This window comes from Trifolium pratense, linkage group LG7 (assembly GCF_020283565.1).
Source record: "Trifolium pratense cultivar HEN17-A07 linkage group LG7, ARS_RC_1.1, whole genome shotgun sequence".
In the NCBI taxonomy this organism is placed as follows: Eukaryota; Viridiplantae; Streptophyta; class Magnoliopsida; order Fabales; family Fabaceae; genus Trifolium; species Trifolium pratense.
The window spans coordinates 12,489,158-12,507,433 of NC_060065.1; the positions used below are offsets into that span (position 1 = coordinate 12,489,158).

General features: G+C 34.0%; 1 protein-coding gene and 3 long non-coding RNA genes across 9 annotated transcripts; all 4 read left to right on the forward strand.

Annotated features, from left to right (window-relative positions):
* The first annotated feature begins 687 nt into the window (after positions 1 to 687).
* On the forward strand, positions 688 to 2,258 carry LOC123897038. The gene is made up of 2 exons (XR_006804760.1): positions 688 to 982; positions 2,016 to 2,258. It is a non-coding gene; the product is annotated as an uncharacterized LOC123897038 (long non-coding RNA).
* Positions 2,259 to 2,466: 208 nt separating this feature from the next.
* Positions 2,467 to 3,486, forward strand: LOC123895860. The gene has a single exon (XM_045946336.1). It carries the CDS (start codon positions 2,467 to 2,469, stop codon positions 3,484 to 3,486), a length of 1,020 nt encoding a protein of 339 aa, XP_045802292.1.
* A 266-nt stretch (positions 3,487 to 3,752) lies between these two features.
* On the forward strand, positions 3,753 to 5,322 carry LOC123897039. Its single transcript, XR_006804761.1, has 2 exons — positions 3,753 to 4,047; positions 5,080 to 5,322. It is a non-coding gene; the product is annotated as an uncharacterized LOC123897039 (long non-coding RNA).
* A 338-nt stretch (positions 5,323 to 5,660) lies between these two features.
* On the forward strand, positions 5,661 to 12,993 carry LOC123897040. Of its 6 annotated transcripts, none has more exons than XR_006804765.1 (7): positions 5,661 to 5,998; positions 6,102 to 6,673; positions 7,545 to 11,233; positions 11,336 to 11,460; positions 11,564 to 11,652; positions 11,813 to 11,907; positions 12,779 to 12,993. It is a non-coding gene; the product is annotated as an uncharacterized LOC123897040 (long non-coding RNA). The 6 variants fall into 6 exon arrangements; XR_006804767.1 differs by having other exon boundaries at positions 11,582 to 11,652; XR_006804764.1 differs by having other exon boundaries at positions 11,336 to 11,652.
* The last annotated feature ends 5,283 nt before the right edge of the window (positions 12,994 to 18,276 follow it).

Here is an 18,276-nt window from a genome sequence, read left to right on the forward strand (position 1 = left end):
GACAGAATTCAAGTGAAGTTATTCTCATTTTACTTGAAAAAAACTATAAGTATAACGATAATCAGAAAAAAGAAAAGGCATCACCAATAAAAAAGGGAAATATTTAAAAGAAAATATTTGAAATTGAGGTGATGTATATAACGAGAAATAAAATTGGTAACAAAAAATTGAGATGATTTAGCAAATTATTAATGTGAAGAATTATATACGACATAAAAAAAATATACTATGCTATATATAGTATATATAAATATGATATTGCAGGTGATCATATATAATTGAAAAAAAATGAATTGAATATCATAAACATATTAAATTGAAAAATAGATGACAACGAATTAAATTAAAATCTATTATTATATTATTTGGAACTATTTTTTCAAGGAAATTTGTACACATGACATTATAAAGATGATTCTCTTCTCTTGTGCATTTAACAATTAATTCTCACTTAGTCAAAAATGTAACACCCCAAAAATTAGGATTTTCTCTATTTTAATTATTTAGGTGTGGTGTTGATTGACGATATTTGTTTAATTATTTTGTGTGGAAATTAATTAATTAATTGATAAATAAAAATAAAATAACGATGTTGCTAATTAGAAAATAAAATAAAAATTAAAAGAAATAGGAGTAGAAAATTATATATTGAGGTGTGAAAGCATAGTAGGAGGTGTAGATAGGAAGTTGGGAGAGGCAGGGATGAGAAAGGAATAAACACGGTTTTAATTTCCATTGAAAGAAATAAACATAGTTTAATTTCCATTGAAAGGAATAAACATAGTTTTAATTTCCATTATTAGGTTTTAATAATAATAATAGGCTGAGTTAATTTAAATAGACAAAACAAGAGAGAGGTCAGGATACTGAACAAGGAAAACAACAATACAGTGTGAGAATAGAGAGAGCACGTAAGGGAAGAAGAGAAGGGAAAGAAGGGAAGCCTCAGAGCTCAAGCTTAGGAAAATCACTACCAATCCAAGTAAGGGTGTTTTAACGAATTTACTCTAAGACTGAAATTCTAGTATTCATGAATATAGTTTCCTTTCCTTTGTTTCGATTCTTTTATGAGTATTGGATTGAATCATGTTCCTGTTTACTTTGTTGTGTTAATGTATAATTACGGTTTGTTCGAATTTCGACTTACATTCTGATACCTGATGATTTATGAATTAGTTGAATCCTGCGTGCTTCAATTCGATTGGTGAAAAGAGTTGTACAGGAAATTCTGCATATCTCTGGCTTATGCGACACTGCTATTGAATTCTGAATTTAGTGATTGGATCAGTTCACGTGTTATTGCTTTTCTTTTATGTGTTTAGTTCTAATATTGAGGAGGACATATATGATGCTTTGAATTAGCTAACTAGTCAATGAGATTGGATGATGTGTTGTTCATTATTATTACTTAATTATTCTTGTTTTGAATAGGATGGCTCGGTGATGATATGATCACAAGGTATTATGATTAATTGGAACACCTTGAGTTGTTTTAAAATAAAATAAAAAAAAGGAACAGTGATGAAATTATGGATTGGTATCATGGTGAATTGGTTGTTGACCGTATATTGGATGTTAGTAAGTAGTAACTTAACTGGTTTATTTATTTTTGATACGAAAATTATGCAGTTGTTTATGGCCGTTGTTATAAGCCGTTTGTCGTGTTGTTATGGTGGCCATCGAGCTGCCGTTTGCCGTGTTGTTATGGTGACCGTTGTGTTGCCGTTTGTCGTGTTGCTATGGTGGTCGTTGTGCTGCCGTTTGTCGTGTTGCCATGGTAGCCGTTGCGCCGCCGTTTGTCGTGTTTCTGTTATTATAGTTATGAGTTGCTTTATTTTATTAATTATTGAGTTGACCCCGTTGTGTTTGATTCTTCAAAGACGATGACATTTTGTTTTGCTGACTTCTATTTTTTTTTACTATAACTTGTGTTGTTATTATTTTCGGTTTCTTATGTGATTTAGTTACTGACCCCTTGTTTCCTTCTGGCTTGGCCCTACGGTGTGTAACCGTAGATTTTTCAGGTAACAGATGAGTCTTAGCTGTCGAATGTCGAGGATGGCTATAGGATGCTATCTTCTTTTTTTGTTTTCAATAAATTAAATCGCTCTGATAGGAGGCCAATTGGGAGGAGAACTCTTATTTACATTTTCAGTTATTATTACAAAAAAAAGAAAACTGTTGTAATTTCAGTTGTTTTTTTTTATCTAAGACTATTGAACCATGTTATTCGTTTTAGTGATTTTCAATTCAGGCTACAGGATTCATAATTTTTAACTTTTAATTTTTCGCTGCAATTTTACGCCATTTAGAAATTAATTGAAGCTGAGTAACACTCTCAGTAAATAAATCATTTAATTTTTATAAATAAAAATCAAGGGAATTTGAGGGTGTTACAATTGGTATCAGAGCAATTCGGTCTAGTCGGACCAAGTCATGTTGTTACTAAATCCAAATTTTTCAGAAATGGCAGGACGTAATGATCGAGCGATCGCGAACGCATTGACTGCCGTTGCTCAGGCTCTTCAGGGAAATCAAAATCAGCAAGGAGGTAATGATGAGCGCAGACTAGAACGGTTTATGAAGCAAGAGCCTCCCAAATTTAATGGAGGTCACAATCCTGATGATGCTTACAAGTGGTTACAAGAGATTGAAAGGATCTTTCGGGTCATGGAGGCGACCGATGCACAGAAAGTGATGATGGCTACTCACCGATTAACTGATGAAGCCGACTTCTGGTGGGACAATACACGTGAGAGGATGATAGCTGTTGGTACCCTTATGACTTGGAACAACTTTAAGAATGAATTCTTGGCAAAATATTTCCCAGCTGACGCAATGACTAAGAAGGAGATTGAGTTCCTGAAACTAGAGCAAGGCAGTATGACTGTAGCTGAATATGCTAGGAAGTTTGAAGAACTATCACGATTTTGTCCTCACATCAATGCAGTGGGAGCAGAAGGTTCTAAGTGTGTCAAGTTTGAGGGCGGCCTGCGCCCAGAGATTAAGAAAGCTGTTGGTTATCAGGAGATCCGTAATTTTGCTGCGCTTGTCAACAAAAGTAGAATTTATGAAGAAGACTCCAAGGCAAGTTCAAGGTACTACAAGGCCTCGAGTGAAAAGAGGCATGCGGATCAGAATCGCAACAAACCATATGATAAGTCGAGGGTAGACCAGGAAGGTAAGCAAAAGTCTGCTAATGGGCGTGAAACTAGTGGGGGAGGGAATTCTAACCCTTCCAGGTGTTTTAAGTGCGGTGAGATTGGGCACCATGTGGCAGAATGCCAAGAGACGAAGTCAAAATGCTTCAGATGTGGAAGGCTAGGACACATGGCCAACGAGTGTAGGAGTTCGACTGTGACTTGTTTTCGCTGTGGGGAGCCGGGACATACCCGTCCCCAATGTGGAAAGCCAAAGAGAGGACCGGATACTACGCCTGCCAAAGGGAAGGTGTTTGCCTTGCTCGGAGATGGACCAAATACTTAAGGTAATTTTCGAGGACGAAAATTTTATTAGTGGGGGAGAGTTGTAACACCCCAAAAATTAGGATTTTCTCTATTTTAATTATTTAGGTGTGGTGTTGATTGACGATATTTGTTTAATTATTTTGTGTGGAAATTAATTAATTAATTGATAAATAAAAATAAAATAACGATGTTGCTAATTAGAAAATAAAATAAAAATTAAAAGAAATAGGAGTAGAAAATTATATATTGAGGTGTGAAAGCATAGTAGGAGGTGTAGATAGGAAGTTGGGAGAGGCAGGGATGAGAAAGGAATAAACACGGTTTTAATTTCCATTGAAAGAAATAAACATAGTTTAATTTCCATTGAAAGGAATAAACATAGTTTTAATTTCCATTATTAGGTTTTAATAATAATAATAGGCTGAGTTAATTTAAATAGACAAAACAAGAGAGAGGTCAGGATACTGAACAAGGAAAACAACAATACAGTGTGAGAATAGAGAGAGCACGTAAGGGAAGAAGAGAAGGGAAAGAAGGGAAGCCTCAGAGCTCAAGCTTAGGAAAATCACTACCAATCCAAGTAAGGGTGTTTTAACGAATTTACTCTAAGACTGAAATTCTAGTATTCATGAATATAGTTTCCTTTCCTTTGTTTCGATTCTTTTATGAGTATTGGATTGAATCATGTTCCTGTTTACTTTGTTGTGTTAATGTATAATTACGGTTTGTTCGAATTTCGACTTACATTCTGATACCTGATGATTTATGAATTAGTTGAATCCTGCGTGCTTCAATTCGATTGGTGAAAAGAGTTGTACAGGAAATTCTGCATATCTCTGGCTTATGCGACACTGCTATTGAATTCTGAATTTAGTGATTGGATCAGTTCACGTGTTATTGCTTTTCTTTTATGTGTTTAGTTCTAATATTGAGGAGGACATATATGATGCTTTGAATTAGCTAACTAGTCAATGAGATTGGATGATGTGTTGTTCATTATTATTACTTAATTATTCTTGTTTTGAATAGGATGGCTCGGTGATGATATGATCACAAGGTATTATGATTAATTGGAACACCTTGAGTTGTTTTAAAATAAAATAAAAAAAAGGAACAGTGATGAAATTATGGATTGGTATCATGGTGAATTGGTTGTTGACCGTATATTGGATGTTAGTAAGTAGTAACTTAACTGGTTTATTTATTTTTGATACGAAAATTATGCAGTTGTTTATGGCTGTTGTTATAAGCCGTTTGTCGTGTTGTTATGGTGGCCATCGAGCTGCCGTTTGCCGTGTTGTTATGGTGACCGTTGTGTTGCCGTTTGTCGTGTTGCTATGGTGGTCGTTGTGCTGCCGTTTGTCGTGTTGCCATGGTAGCCGTTGCGCCGCCGTTTGTCGTGTTTCTGTTATTATAGTTATGAGTTGCTTTATTTTATTAATTATTGAGTTGACCCCGTTGTGTTTGATTCTTCAAAGACGATGACATTTTGTTTTGCTGACTTCTATTTTTTTTACTATAACTTGTGTTGTTATTATTTTCGGTTTCTTATGTGATTTAGTTACTGACCCCTTGTTTCCTTCTGGCTTGGCCCTACGGTGTGTAACCGTAGATTTTTCAGGTAACAGATGAGTCTTAGCTGTCGAATGTCGAGGATGGCTATAGGATGCTATCTTCTTTTTTTGTTTTCAATAAATTAAATCGCTCTGATAGGAGGCCAATTGGGAGGAGAACTCTTATTTACATTTTCAGTTATTATTACAAAAAAAAGAAAACTGTTGTAATTTCAGTTGTTTTTTTTTATCTAAGACTATTGAACCATGTTATTCGTTTTAGTGATTTTCAATTCAGGCTACAGGATTCATAATTTTTAACTTTTAATTTTTCGCTGCAATTTTACGCCATTTAGAAATTAATTGAAGCTGAGTAACACTCTCAGTAAATAAATCATTTAATTTTTATAAATAAAAATCAAGGGAATTTGAGGGTGTTACAAAAAACAAAACAATTAAGTATCATATTAAATTAATTTCATCCAATGAATTATTTTCGGTTTTAACAATTATTTTTTGGTTTACAATTAAGGCATGTTTTAATTAGAATATGTCTGAAAATTCTAAAAAAAGAAGAAAAAAGTATGTAATTTAAATTCAAGGAAGAGCGATGTTGATAATTAGTGTATTAATATTGTAACATCCCAACTTTGATAAAAGGGAAAATTATTAGTTAGAGCTATAGACTTATGTTTATTAAAGTGCTTCATATATGGAGGTGATTTATGTTAAATGGTAATTGAAGGACAAGTTGGTAATTTGAGCATGAAGAGTATTTAATTGCCTAACCACTCCAAGATCACTCATTTTCTATCCAATTCATTTCTCAGTAACCATTCCAATACTCCCTCTTCTCTCTCACGCCTTCTCACTCACACTCTAACCATTCTCTTCAATTCAAGCTTTGAACCAAGGAAAGGAAGCATGGATTCTTACATGCAATCATGGTAGCAACTTCTCTAGTCATAAGTAAACAAGGTAACAGACTTACCTTTTCATTTTCTTTAACATAATCCTTGTAAATTCCCTTTTTAATTATTCAACCAAAATCTGATGAGTACTTCCTTCCTTTTGAATTGAGAGCTTGTATGTGAGTTATAGTAGCCAAGGAGTCATGGGTTCATGTTTGAAGCTTGAAGTCTTGATTGGTGACTTTTGAAAGAGATTGTGTTGAATTTCGTTTTTGGATATTCTTTCAGAAAAACAGTAAGTACTCCTTCCCTGCAACTCCAACCGAGTTAATTCTTTAAGTTCTGTAAAGCTAACGAATTTACCCTCGTTGGCATATCAAATTTTATCGGATTCGGAGTTACAATGCATTATGTAGGTGATGTTTAAGTTGAAGATACGAAACAGGATTTCTGCAGAAAATGTGTTTGGACAGTGCTGCACTTAAAGGTTAACTGCGCCCTCTCTATAACTCGGTTTGATATTCCGTTTGCTTCTATGGATAGCTAACTCGATTACGGTCGCTATGGTTCCGGTTTTGTGAATTTTCAATAAGGGATGAGGTCTGTATGAATTTTTGAAGTTGATGCTCCAATGCAGTATTCTGCAGAAAGTTATGGGTACGGGTTTGAAGCATTTCGATTGCAATTATGCATATCGGCGAGCTCTGGAAATGACAATGGTTTTGTTCAAGCGTAGTTGCAGGTGGGTTCCCTTAGAGCCTTAAACTCTAGTTAGTTTTAGCTCTTTTAGTTTCCCCAAATTATGAATCTTGCATGATAACATAAGAATTAGGGTGAATTGTGTATGAGAGGAGCTTAATCCCAAAGCTTCTCTCCGTTTTAATTATGTGATATATCTGTAATGTTCATGGCTAATAAGGAAAGGGATTGTGATAATGATTTTCTGCAAAACGGATGGAAATTGTAAAAACAGAGTAATGAACTGATTGCCTCGCTAAGCGAAATGGTACTCGCTAGGCGAGAATGTCAGCTCATACTATGTAGAATTTAAAATTATGAACAAACTCACGTTTTTGAATCCCCTACATTTTTAGTACATTTTCTGTGAATAATACAGGTATAATAATTAATTAAAATGTTAAGTACACGTTAAGTTAAGATAATCAGGATATCAGGACAAGTTAGCTACCCCAGGGAGGGAAATTCATGGGTAGGATAACAATCAGGATATTAAGTTAAGAAAGTCAGTCAATCATGGTGGTTACTTATGTACCACGTTATGGGATTCGAGGAATCCAATCATGTTACGATTGTGAGCTTCATGCCGTGTCGATGCGTGTAATCATCGACGACGGATATGTCAGACCTCTGAGATCGGCTCACCTCAGAGTGTCTTAGTTATGTTAAAATGAACAAGATAATTAATTTGTGTTACACCTTTATATTATTATGTTTATGAAATCATGTTATGAAATTATGTTAGAGACTGACAAGCAGGATCAAGGAACTATTAGTTCATCAGTTGCCCCCGGTGTAGACACCAATAGTAACTGGGTAGTAGGAATCCACTGAGACGAAGTGACGTGTCTCATCCCCCACTTATTTGATTTCAGATAAGCAGGTTGTTCGAGGATCGAGGCCTTGAGGCATGAAGATTCGGATACGTGGATTATGTTATGAAGCTGACGTTATGTTAACCTTATATTTGTATAAGATTCGGTTCATTTATGTTCAGTTGTTAGCTCGATCATGTATTCATTTGTTGGATTTTGTAATCCTATTCACGTATTTGGTCTTTGTGTAAATGAAATTAATGTTTCTCGATTCAGTTATGTTCACTCTTGTCGCTATTCTAGATAAATCGACAAGGGGTGTTATAATTGGTATCAGAGCAGGTCGATTCAGTATCGGACCTTGCCGCGGATCATTAAAATTCAATCTGAAGTAGTACGGACCCTTTGGAGTCTGGACTGTTTACGCTGAAATCATCGCGTGCTGAGCCCGATCAACTCAGTATCGTGTATGGTAGGCAGGGTATTACGGTCGAGAACCGAAGTGGACCAAGGAGGTCGAGTAGTAAGAACGAAGTAGAAGCGCGAACTCCGATGGAAGTATGAATGGAGACCGTTAGAAGCGGATATTGTAAACAGCGGCGGTCGACGGCACAAAAGTAAGTTGAGTAACGCCAACAAGTGGCACGCATAATTGGGAATAGTATTTGGCGTAATACCAGTAGTAAGAGGCATGTCCAGAAATGCACGAATCGGACGCGCTTAACTGACAGTAGCAAGTTTAAGGATACTGAGAATTATAGGAATGGAAACACGGTATATAAGTAAGCTTTGACCGGAGTGGAACCGAGATTGAGTATTGAAGTATGAAAACTGGAAAATTGTAGTAAGTCTGACGGGTACATTAGTACAGATGATAGGGTCATGAGAATGGCGCATAGTATAAATTGGAGTGTGGTATAACAGTAATATCCAACCGACACGTGTGTATTGTGTGGACCTAATTACAAGGGGCACCTTAATTCAAATAAGACTTATCAGAAGTCGGTGAACCAAACTCTTTCAAATCCGTCTAACCTTCATTTCAGCTTAGTAGTTTTCCCCTAGTGACATAGGTCAACTAATTACACTATCGGAGAAAGATAAACTAGACTTCATGCAATCCCTTAGTTCCTAATATCAGCCTGTTGTACCATTTTCGTAGAATAAGAACACTAATTGTTCCCAGCAAGATAAGTTCAGCCTCTCAGTTCATAACTAGTATCCTAGTCAGACCCATAACAAGCAAGTTTTGTTTGAGTAATGACTAGAATTAATACTAATACTATCAGTTACCTAAGCCGGCATATTAAGTGTCATTATCAATGATTTAAGAACAAGTAATGCAGTTTTGTATTAGCATCAAGAAGTCACTGAAAAATTTTCTGTATTCAAACCTCTCAACTAATAACTCAACATACTCGATTAAACCTTTTGTAAGAGTTTATCAACTAAGTTCTAATGAGAATCAGGTTTGTCCCAATTCCAGAGATTAGTCGGTTAAGAGAAATCATAATGTATGAACATAATGCAATAGAATTATGATCTTCAGTTACCTACCCTTTCACTTGAACTCTAATTCTGCTAAATTTATCAAATTGATGCGATGCATGATCCATAATCAGCAAACCTTATTAAGTTATGAACATTACGTTCCCCATGCCTATTTAATCATGATAAGAGGGAGATAAATTCTTCCGGTACATTGAGACCTATCACTTACATTTAATGCAAGAATTCAATTAAGTTATGTACCATTGTACCTTCTAATTCCTCAGTATCAGCGAATTGGATTCATGTTTAGAGTGTTATCCTTATGCAACTTTGACGAAGTGTCTTCAGCTTTCCAACTTTGTTATTATAACTTAGTTCGGGCCTATGTAAGTTTGAGTTGCTTGTTAAGAGTAATGAGTCGTGTTTCGTTAAGGACTATCAGTTATACATGTCGACCTTAAGAGCAGTAACATTATGTTTATCACCAAGAAATTCTCCAATCTTTTAGCATCATTACCGAGGACCGGTTCATAATCACAGAAGTCAAATTAGCAATTAAGTTCAAACTCTCGCTCGTCTTGTTAACCTGTCAAGCAGCATGGTTAAGGTACCACGAACGTTGGAAACGTTATTGCAATCAATTAAGTTCATCTTTCTTTATAAGGTCTTACCATCTCAATTTGGATAAAAATCCAAAACCATCCAGAGATGTAAGAAGTAACCTCGATGAACATCGATGGAATGAGAAAATCGTAAGCGCTATGCGACAAGGAGATTTTTGGATTAATCGGCGATGATATTCAAGCTTATACCCTTAAGATAACCTAATGAAGTTTGTGGAGTAATAAAGTAACGGCCGAGAACAATAGATGTAGTAATACTAAAAGGATATTAATTGTGGCTGAGGTTGGTGAAGTGATAAGTTAAATAGAAATCAATTCGCTAAGAATATCACTGATCAAGTAAAGGTCGCTGTTGGAACAACTCAGTTATTACTATCAAATGTAATGGTAAGAGGAGACATATGCCACACGATGAGAAGACTATGAGTAGGAGATAATAGTAAGTGATAAAAAGTAAAGTGTTGCAGACATGTTAGATGGTTGTAAAGTATTATGTATACAGTGGTGCGCCTGTCGTCACGAAACGATGCAAGTGTTGTTTTGTGATATCTTTGGTACGAGAAGTAATAATAAAAGCAATAACACCGGATAAGATGAGACGATGTGTGACAATGTCAGGGAATTTGTAGACCAAGACTGTAATGACGCGTAGAGAGAATGCCAGTAAGTAGTCGAATCAGAGTGCGCAGCTGGGAAGTGGTTGAGAATGTAGTTAGTAGATTCACTTGTAGGTCAACAACTCTTTGAGAGAGGAAAGTTTTATTCCAAAGAATTGAAAGTGGGGAACCATAAAATGATTAAAGATCGTATGACGAGTAAGTTACACAAATGTTCATGTTTGGACCTGAGATTGTTAGTATAGAATACCCTTGAGAATCAAGTTTGTGATGGTAAAACGGTTCACTTGAGAAGTTTGACGCGGTGAACTAGTAAGATTAAGTATGCTTCGGCGTTGTATTGAAAAGTGAAAAAGAAGAAAAGTTGCTCCGTGAGCGTTTAAGCTGAGGAAAAGTAACAGAGGGAGCTAATATAAGATGAGTGTGTATCTAAAAGTTGTATTATGGGCTGAGATTATGAGTTCAACTTCATGGAATAAACGAGTAGGATTTCCAAAAGTATCATAAGTGAACGCCAACGCAGTGAAGAATGACGATTACTAACCTTGAATGATAAATCATGATCAATTAAGAAACGAAATCCAAAATCTGGAAATGGATTATAGGAAATGTACTATGTGATGAATGAAGAAGTTCTTGAATTTCGCGGACGAAATTCTTTTAAGGGGGATAGATTGTAACATCCCAACTTTGATAAAAGGGAAAATTATTAGTTAGAGCTATAGACTTATGTTTATTAAAGTGCTTCATATATGGAGGTGATTTATGTTAAATGGTAATTGAAGGACAAGTTGGTAATTTGAGCATGAAGAGTATTTAATTGCCTAACCACTCCAAGATCACTCATTTTCTATCCAATTCATTTCTCAGTAACCATTCCAATACTCCCTCTTCTCTCTCACGCCTTCTCACTCACACTCTAACCATTCTCTTCAATTCAAGCTTTGAACCAAGGAAAGGAAGCATGGATTCTTACATGCAATCATGGTAGCAACTTCTCTAGTCATAAGTAAACAAGGTAACAAACTTACCTTTTCATTTTCTTTAACATAATCCTTGTAAATTCCCTTTTAATTATTCAACCAAAATCTGATGAGTACTTCCTTCCTTTTGAATTGAGAGCTTGTATGTGAGTTATAGTAGCCAAGGAGTCATGGGTTCATGTTTGAAGCTTGAAGTCTTGATTGGTGACTTTTGAAAGAGATTGTGTTGAATTTCGTTTTTGGATATTCTTTCAGAAAAACAGTAAGTACTCCTTCCCTGCAACTCCAACCGAGTTAATTCTTTAAGTTCTGTAAAGCTAACGAATTTACCCTCGTTGGCATATCAAATTTTATCGGATTCGGAGTTACAATGCATTATGTAGGTGATGTTTAAGTTGAAGATACGAAACAGGATTTCTGCAGAAAATGTGTTTGGACAGTGCTGCACTTAAAGGTTAACTGCGCCCTCTCTATAACTCGGTTTGATATTCCGTTTGCTTCTATGGATAGCTAACTCGATTACGGTCGCTATGGTTCCGGTTTTGTGAATTTTCAATAAGGGATGAGGTCTGTATGAATTTTTGAAGTTGATGATCCAATGCAATATTCTGCAGAAAGTTATGGGTACGGGTTTGAAGCATTTCGATTGCAATTATGCATATCGGCGAGCTATGGAAATGACAATGGTTTTGTTCAAGCGTAGTTGCAGGTGGGTTCCCTTAGAGCCTTAAACTCTAGTTAGTTTTAGCTCTTTTAGTTTCCCCAAATTATGAATCTTGCATGATAACATAAGAATTAGGGTGAATTGTGTATGAGAGGAGCTTAATCCCAAAGCTTCTCTCCGTTTTAATTATGTGATATATCTGTAATGTTCATGGCTAATAAGGAAAGGGATTGTGATAATGATTTTCTGCAAAACGGATGGAAATTGTAAAAACAGAGTAATGAACTGATTGCCTCGCTAAGCGAAATGGTACTCGCTAGGCGAGAATGTCAGCTCATACTATGTAGAATTTAAAATTATGAACAAACTCACGTTTTTGAATCCCCTACCTTTTTAGTACATTTTCTGTGAATAATACAGGTATAATAATTAATTAAAATGTTAAGTACACGTTAAGTTAAGATAATCAGGATATCAGGACAAGTTAGCTACCCCAGGGAGGGAAATTCATGGGTAGGATAACAATCAGGATATTAAGTTAAGAAAGTCAGTCAATCATGGTGGTTACTTATGTACCACGTTATGGGATTCGAGGAATCCAATCATGTTACGATTGTGAGCTTCATGTCGTGTCGATGCGTGTAATCATCGACGACGGATATGTCAGACCTCTGAGATCGGCTCACCTCAGAGTGTCTTAGTTATGTTAAAATGAACAAGATAATTAATTTGTGTTACACCTTTATATTATTATGTTTATGAAATCATGTTATGAAATTATGTTAGAGACTGACAAGCAGGATCAAGGAACTATTAGTTCATCAGTTGCCCCCGGTGTAGACACCAATAGTAACTGGGTAGTAGGAATCCACTGAGACGAAGTGACATGTCTCATCCCCCACTTATTTGATTTCAGATAAGCAGGTTGTTCGAGGATCGAGGCCTTGAGGCATGAAGATTCGGATACGTGGATTATGTTATGAAGCTGACGTTATGTTAACCTTATATTTGTATAAGATTCGGTTCATTTATGTTCAGTTGTTAGCTCGATCATGTATTCATTTGTTGGATTTTGTAATCCTATTCACGTATTTGGTCTTTGTGTAAATGAAATTAATGTTTCTCGATTCAGTTATGTTCACTCTTGTCGCTATTCTAGATAAATCGACAAGGGGTGTTATAATTGGTATCAGAGCAGGTCGATTCAGTATCGGACCTTGCCACTGTTTTTCTGAAAGAATATCCAAAAACGAAATTCAACACAATCTCTTTCAAAAGTCACCAATCAAGACTTCAAGCTTCAAACATGAACCCATGACTCCTTGGCTACTATAACTCACATACAAGCTCCCAATTCAAAAGGAAGGAAGTACTCATTGGATATTCTTTCAGATAAATCTGATAGTAGCCAAGGAATCAGGATATAATTATGAATTTTAATGCTCGGTGTTTAATTGAAAATTGATTCCAAATATATGTTTCAGCCAAAATATTTGAATCGCACATCAATTTTCCTCTTCTCTCACTCTTTTTACTTTCTATCATCTTCTTTGTCTTCTAAATTTGCCGTCGACAGCCTCCGAAACCCTAAACTATTTTCTTCAACTAACCCTCCTCGCACGGTCACATCGTCATTGTCCCTCACGCCACTCCACCTTCTCACGTCATGGGTCGTCCTCTTCACGTTGTAGCAACGCCCTCCTCAACACGTCTTCTTACGTTTCTCCCTGTCATTGGCCGCCTTGCAGCATTTTAGTCCACAAATCACCACAGTCCTAATGCGTCATTTTTCGTTCACTTTGTCCTCAAATCATAATTTTGACTTCTCCCCTCACATAAATTGACTTAAAACTTACAATTTGAGTTTACCATTGCTATGAAGAAAAATATTTTTAAAGGTATGTTTGCCTCAAATCAATTGAATTTGTCTTCGATATCTGATTATTTGTTTCTTTGTTCCAATTTTATCTAATGTCTTTTTTATTTTTTTTCCTTCCATCTTGCCCTTTTTTAATTTTAATCATCAATTTAGACATGAAGGTAAATAGACAATGAAGCATTGATTATGCATCTTTTTTGAATCAAGAGACTAGAAAAGTTAGTGTGAACAACCTATAATTGCTCCATCAAAAGTTTCGAAAAGTCATTGATGTAAATCAGATTCCTATATAATGATAAGTATGAAACAAAAGTGGTTTGTCAACAAAGCAATAATGCTATGTTTCGACTTTGTTATGTGTCGATCAATACTCAATTGCTAACTATTGTGACCTTTGAAAAAATAATTTATTAGTTTCAGCTGACCATTCATGTCCCAGAGAAAGAAACAAAACTAGCACATGATTTTCAAGAAATTGAAAAATATATTGGGATTAGATAAATGAAAGAATTCAATTGTCCAATGATTTAGAATACACTATATTTAATTCAAACCTTCAATATGGTATTCAATGGTCCACTGCAGTCTTAAGGAATATGAACTAGAATGGAATTGTGGTGTTTTGGCTGCAAATCTTCCTCAATACCAGATATGAACTTGAAATGATCACTTTCTCTAATAAATTCAGACAAGGAAACACAATAAGACATCCTATAAGCAGACATACACAATGTATTTATAGTAATAGAAAACATGTATACACTTAGGTCCTAAACTAAATTAGCCAAAGTTGTTAAAAGAGAAATAACTAGAGAGTGCAACATTTTCTGTCGAAGAGGTACAAGTAACATGTTTGTCTTACAGAAAATGTTTGAAATTTTGAAATTTGTAGCATATCATTTATGTCTAGCAGTTTATGTAATAATTAGAAATTGCTATAATTTTCAGGAGGTCGGGTGCCACTTAAGGGTCCAACTATAGACACCATCCTTGCATCAATGAAATATTTTCTTCAAATTGGACAAGAGGTAATAAACTCTAAACTTCATGTTTGTGATTTGTGGCCATATAAATTATAGCACAATAATATATCCTTAAGGAACTTACAATTTTTCAATTTAAATTAGATTTAGCATATATACTTTCATCAACTACCATTTTTTTCTTTCCGTTTGTCTATCATAAGTTATCGAGATAACTAGAATACCTAATCAAAGATCACTACAAAAGAAAGCATAGTCAATAGCTTTTCTATTAATTTATATTATTGCAGTGCAATGTTTTCGTCATTGTTGATTCAATTCAAGCACATTAAAAGAGTTTAAGGGACCTATTTTTTTAAGGATGTCTTCTTTGACATTTCAAGCACATCATAAGAGTTTAAGGGACCTGTTTTTGTTGGTATGCTTTTCTTTTAAAGAACTATTCAATTTAATGTTACTGAGATTAGAAAGTTTAGATCCCTTGGGATAGGTTGCAGGGTAGGCGTATTTGCAATTTATCATTTCTCTAAGTGCTATATATTGATTTTACTTAACTTATCCCTTTCTTCACGTTAAGTAAATGACAGATATGACGAGTTGCTTACATACTGCGCTGTCATGACTCAATTGTAGAGATTATGCATAGTTTTCAAGAACCATTATTGTTAATTCAAATCTCAACATGGCGAGGCTCGAGATTATATTTGATATGAATAAGTATATAAGTATATTTCTAGAGGATTGAGGCTATAGATTTGGATGTTCTCTTTATAATGCTAAAGAAAAATAATCTCTTTTGTATATATTTTCAGACCTGCTAAGAAGCGAAAGGGGAAATAAGAAGAGTTAACTACAATTTCTTAATTGGAATGATTTTATTTTGTGTTAATCCTCACATCAATGATGTTTATCATCAATTTTGTTAGCAAGTTTATCATTTTTTTTATATAAAAAATAGAGTTCATATGTATGATGTAAATTTTTACGAAATTATTAAATAATCACGTTAACTTGTGCTTTAAGGGCACTGGATAAAGTATCTAAATATATAAATTTTGTATTAAACACTATAGTAAAAAAAATTAATTTTAAAAAAGTTGAATACACAAATTTCAAAATATTATTTCTACTTTTGGCTTAGAGGCATATGGTATATAGGTGTATGAGTCAAATATTGCATTTCAAATTATATATAAGTCGTTTTGACCATTCCATACAAATTAAAAAAATGTAATTAATTTTGTATGGAAAAGAAAAATTACGAGTTTATTTGACAAGATTATTGTTCGCTTATGATATAAGAAAGATGAATTAAATAATTGAAAGAAGATGAAGTAAATTAAACATAGGATAGGCGTTTTTTAATTCATCTTTCGAAACTCTTGATGTAAATAAGATACTTATAAGAAGATATGTCTTTAAACCCTAATTTATTTTCTTTGTTTTCCCTCCATTTTATCTTGCAATTTTTATTAAAAAATAATACAATTTTGTCTTGAATAGGATTCAAACCCGCAACCCTTTTGTGCAAGGCAATATTTCCAACCACTATGGCAAGTATACCAATTGTGATTAAAATTATGTGCAATAATTGATAAACACCATCAATTTTAAAAGTATATCATATCAAAATTATTGTTGACTATATTATTCATCACGAAATATTTTTATGTCTTTCCTGATCAATGATTTTTTTTCTACCGGATCATAAATTTAGAGAATAATTATCATGTGAGATTTAGAAAGTTATTATCACGTGTAATTTGGAAAGTTATTATCAAACTCAATTTTGCTAAATCAATTTTTTTTGCAATATACAACCAAACACAACCATAGTCATGTCACTAATCACATTCATTATTTTGATTTTAACATTGCAAATTTAATATTAACCGATGATCAATTGATACAATATGCACTAGCAGACCAATTGTGATTTAAACTATGTCCACAAAGTGTTAAGCTCCATCAACTTTCATAGGAAAGATTTCATACGACAATTAAGCACCATCAATTTTCATTGCACAATTTAAACAATTAAAAACCGATAATATCATATATTATAAGCTTGCTAACATAAGCTAACCCTAAACCAAATTTTTTCCCCTCTCATTTTCTCTTTCTTTTTATTGCAGCTTTATATTAACAAAATACAGATTTGTCATTGAACCTGCATCCCTTACTTACAATAAAACCTTTCAACCGCTAAAACATGTGCTTCAATTATGAAAGAATTTAGGAATCCTAATATGTTAACCCTGTTTTCAATAAATTTGAACGGCGGAATTAATCACAATTTTTATTTAGGGTAAATAGGGTTTTACCCCCTGCAAAATAAGCCAATTTTGCATTACCCCCCTGCAAAAAAAAACTTGGGATTACCCCCCTGCAATATGAAGATTCTCTCTTTTTACCCCCTGCTTGACAACTTGGCATAGAATCTTTATTTTTTATGAGGTGGCATGCATATGTGGCATTTATTTCATTTTTATTTTTTTAATTTGCACATGTCATTTTTATTATTAAATAAATTGGTGACAAAAATTTTAAAAATTCCACTTAATTAGTTTTTAAAAAAATAAAAAATATTGTGTCAAAAAAAATTATTAAAAATAAAATATGTTAATTCAAAAAGATATGTTAATCCATTGTTTCTAACAAAAAAAAAAAAAACTCACAATCTTTTCCTGTACCATAACTCAAATCTTTCTCCTTCTCATTCTTCTTCTCAAAACCCAAAATTATTTTTTCTCTAACACAAACTTAGAATCCCATAATCCTTTTTCTCTAAAATAAAACCTAGAAATCCGCCGAATTCGTCGAAACAAATGAATGATGAAGAACAAAGGCAGGAACTAGGAACCGGATTTCCTATAAAGGCAGAAACTGGGTTTTTGAATTTATGGGTTAGGGATTGAATTTATGGGATGAAGAATTGGGAAGAAGAATTATGTTTTTGGGTTAGGAAGAAATTGGGTTGTTGCAAAGGGATGAAGAATAGAAGAACAAAAGAAATTTATGATTATGTTTCTGAGTTTACCGAGATTGATTTTTGGAAGTAAAAAAATTGGGTTCTTTTTGGATTGTTGTTCTTGGTGGTGTTGATGATTTTTTGATGTTGTTGTTGTTCTTGGTGGTGTTGATGATTTTGTTGATGTTGTTGTTGTTCTTGGTGGTGTTGATGTTGTTATTCTTGTTGAATGATGAAAGTTATTGTGGTAGGGATGAAGGGAAAATTAGAAAAGAATTTATTATTATTTTTTTAATTTTTAGTTTATTTAATAATAAAAATGACATGTGCAAATTAAAAAAAAATTAAATGCCACATATGCATGCCACCTCATAAAAAATAAAGATTCTATGCCAAGTTGTCAAGCAGGGGGTAAAAAGAGAGAATCTTAATATTGCAGGGGGGTAATCCCAAGTTTTTTTTTTTGCAGGGGGTAATGCAAAATTGGCTTATTTTGCAGGGGGGTAAAACCCTATTTACCCTTTTATTTATTTATGGATGTCTACTTAAGTTTATGTTCTTGATTATGTCTTTAATTTTTT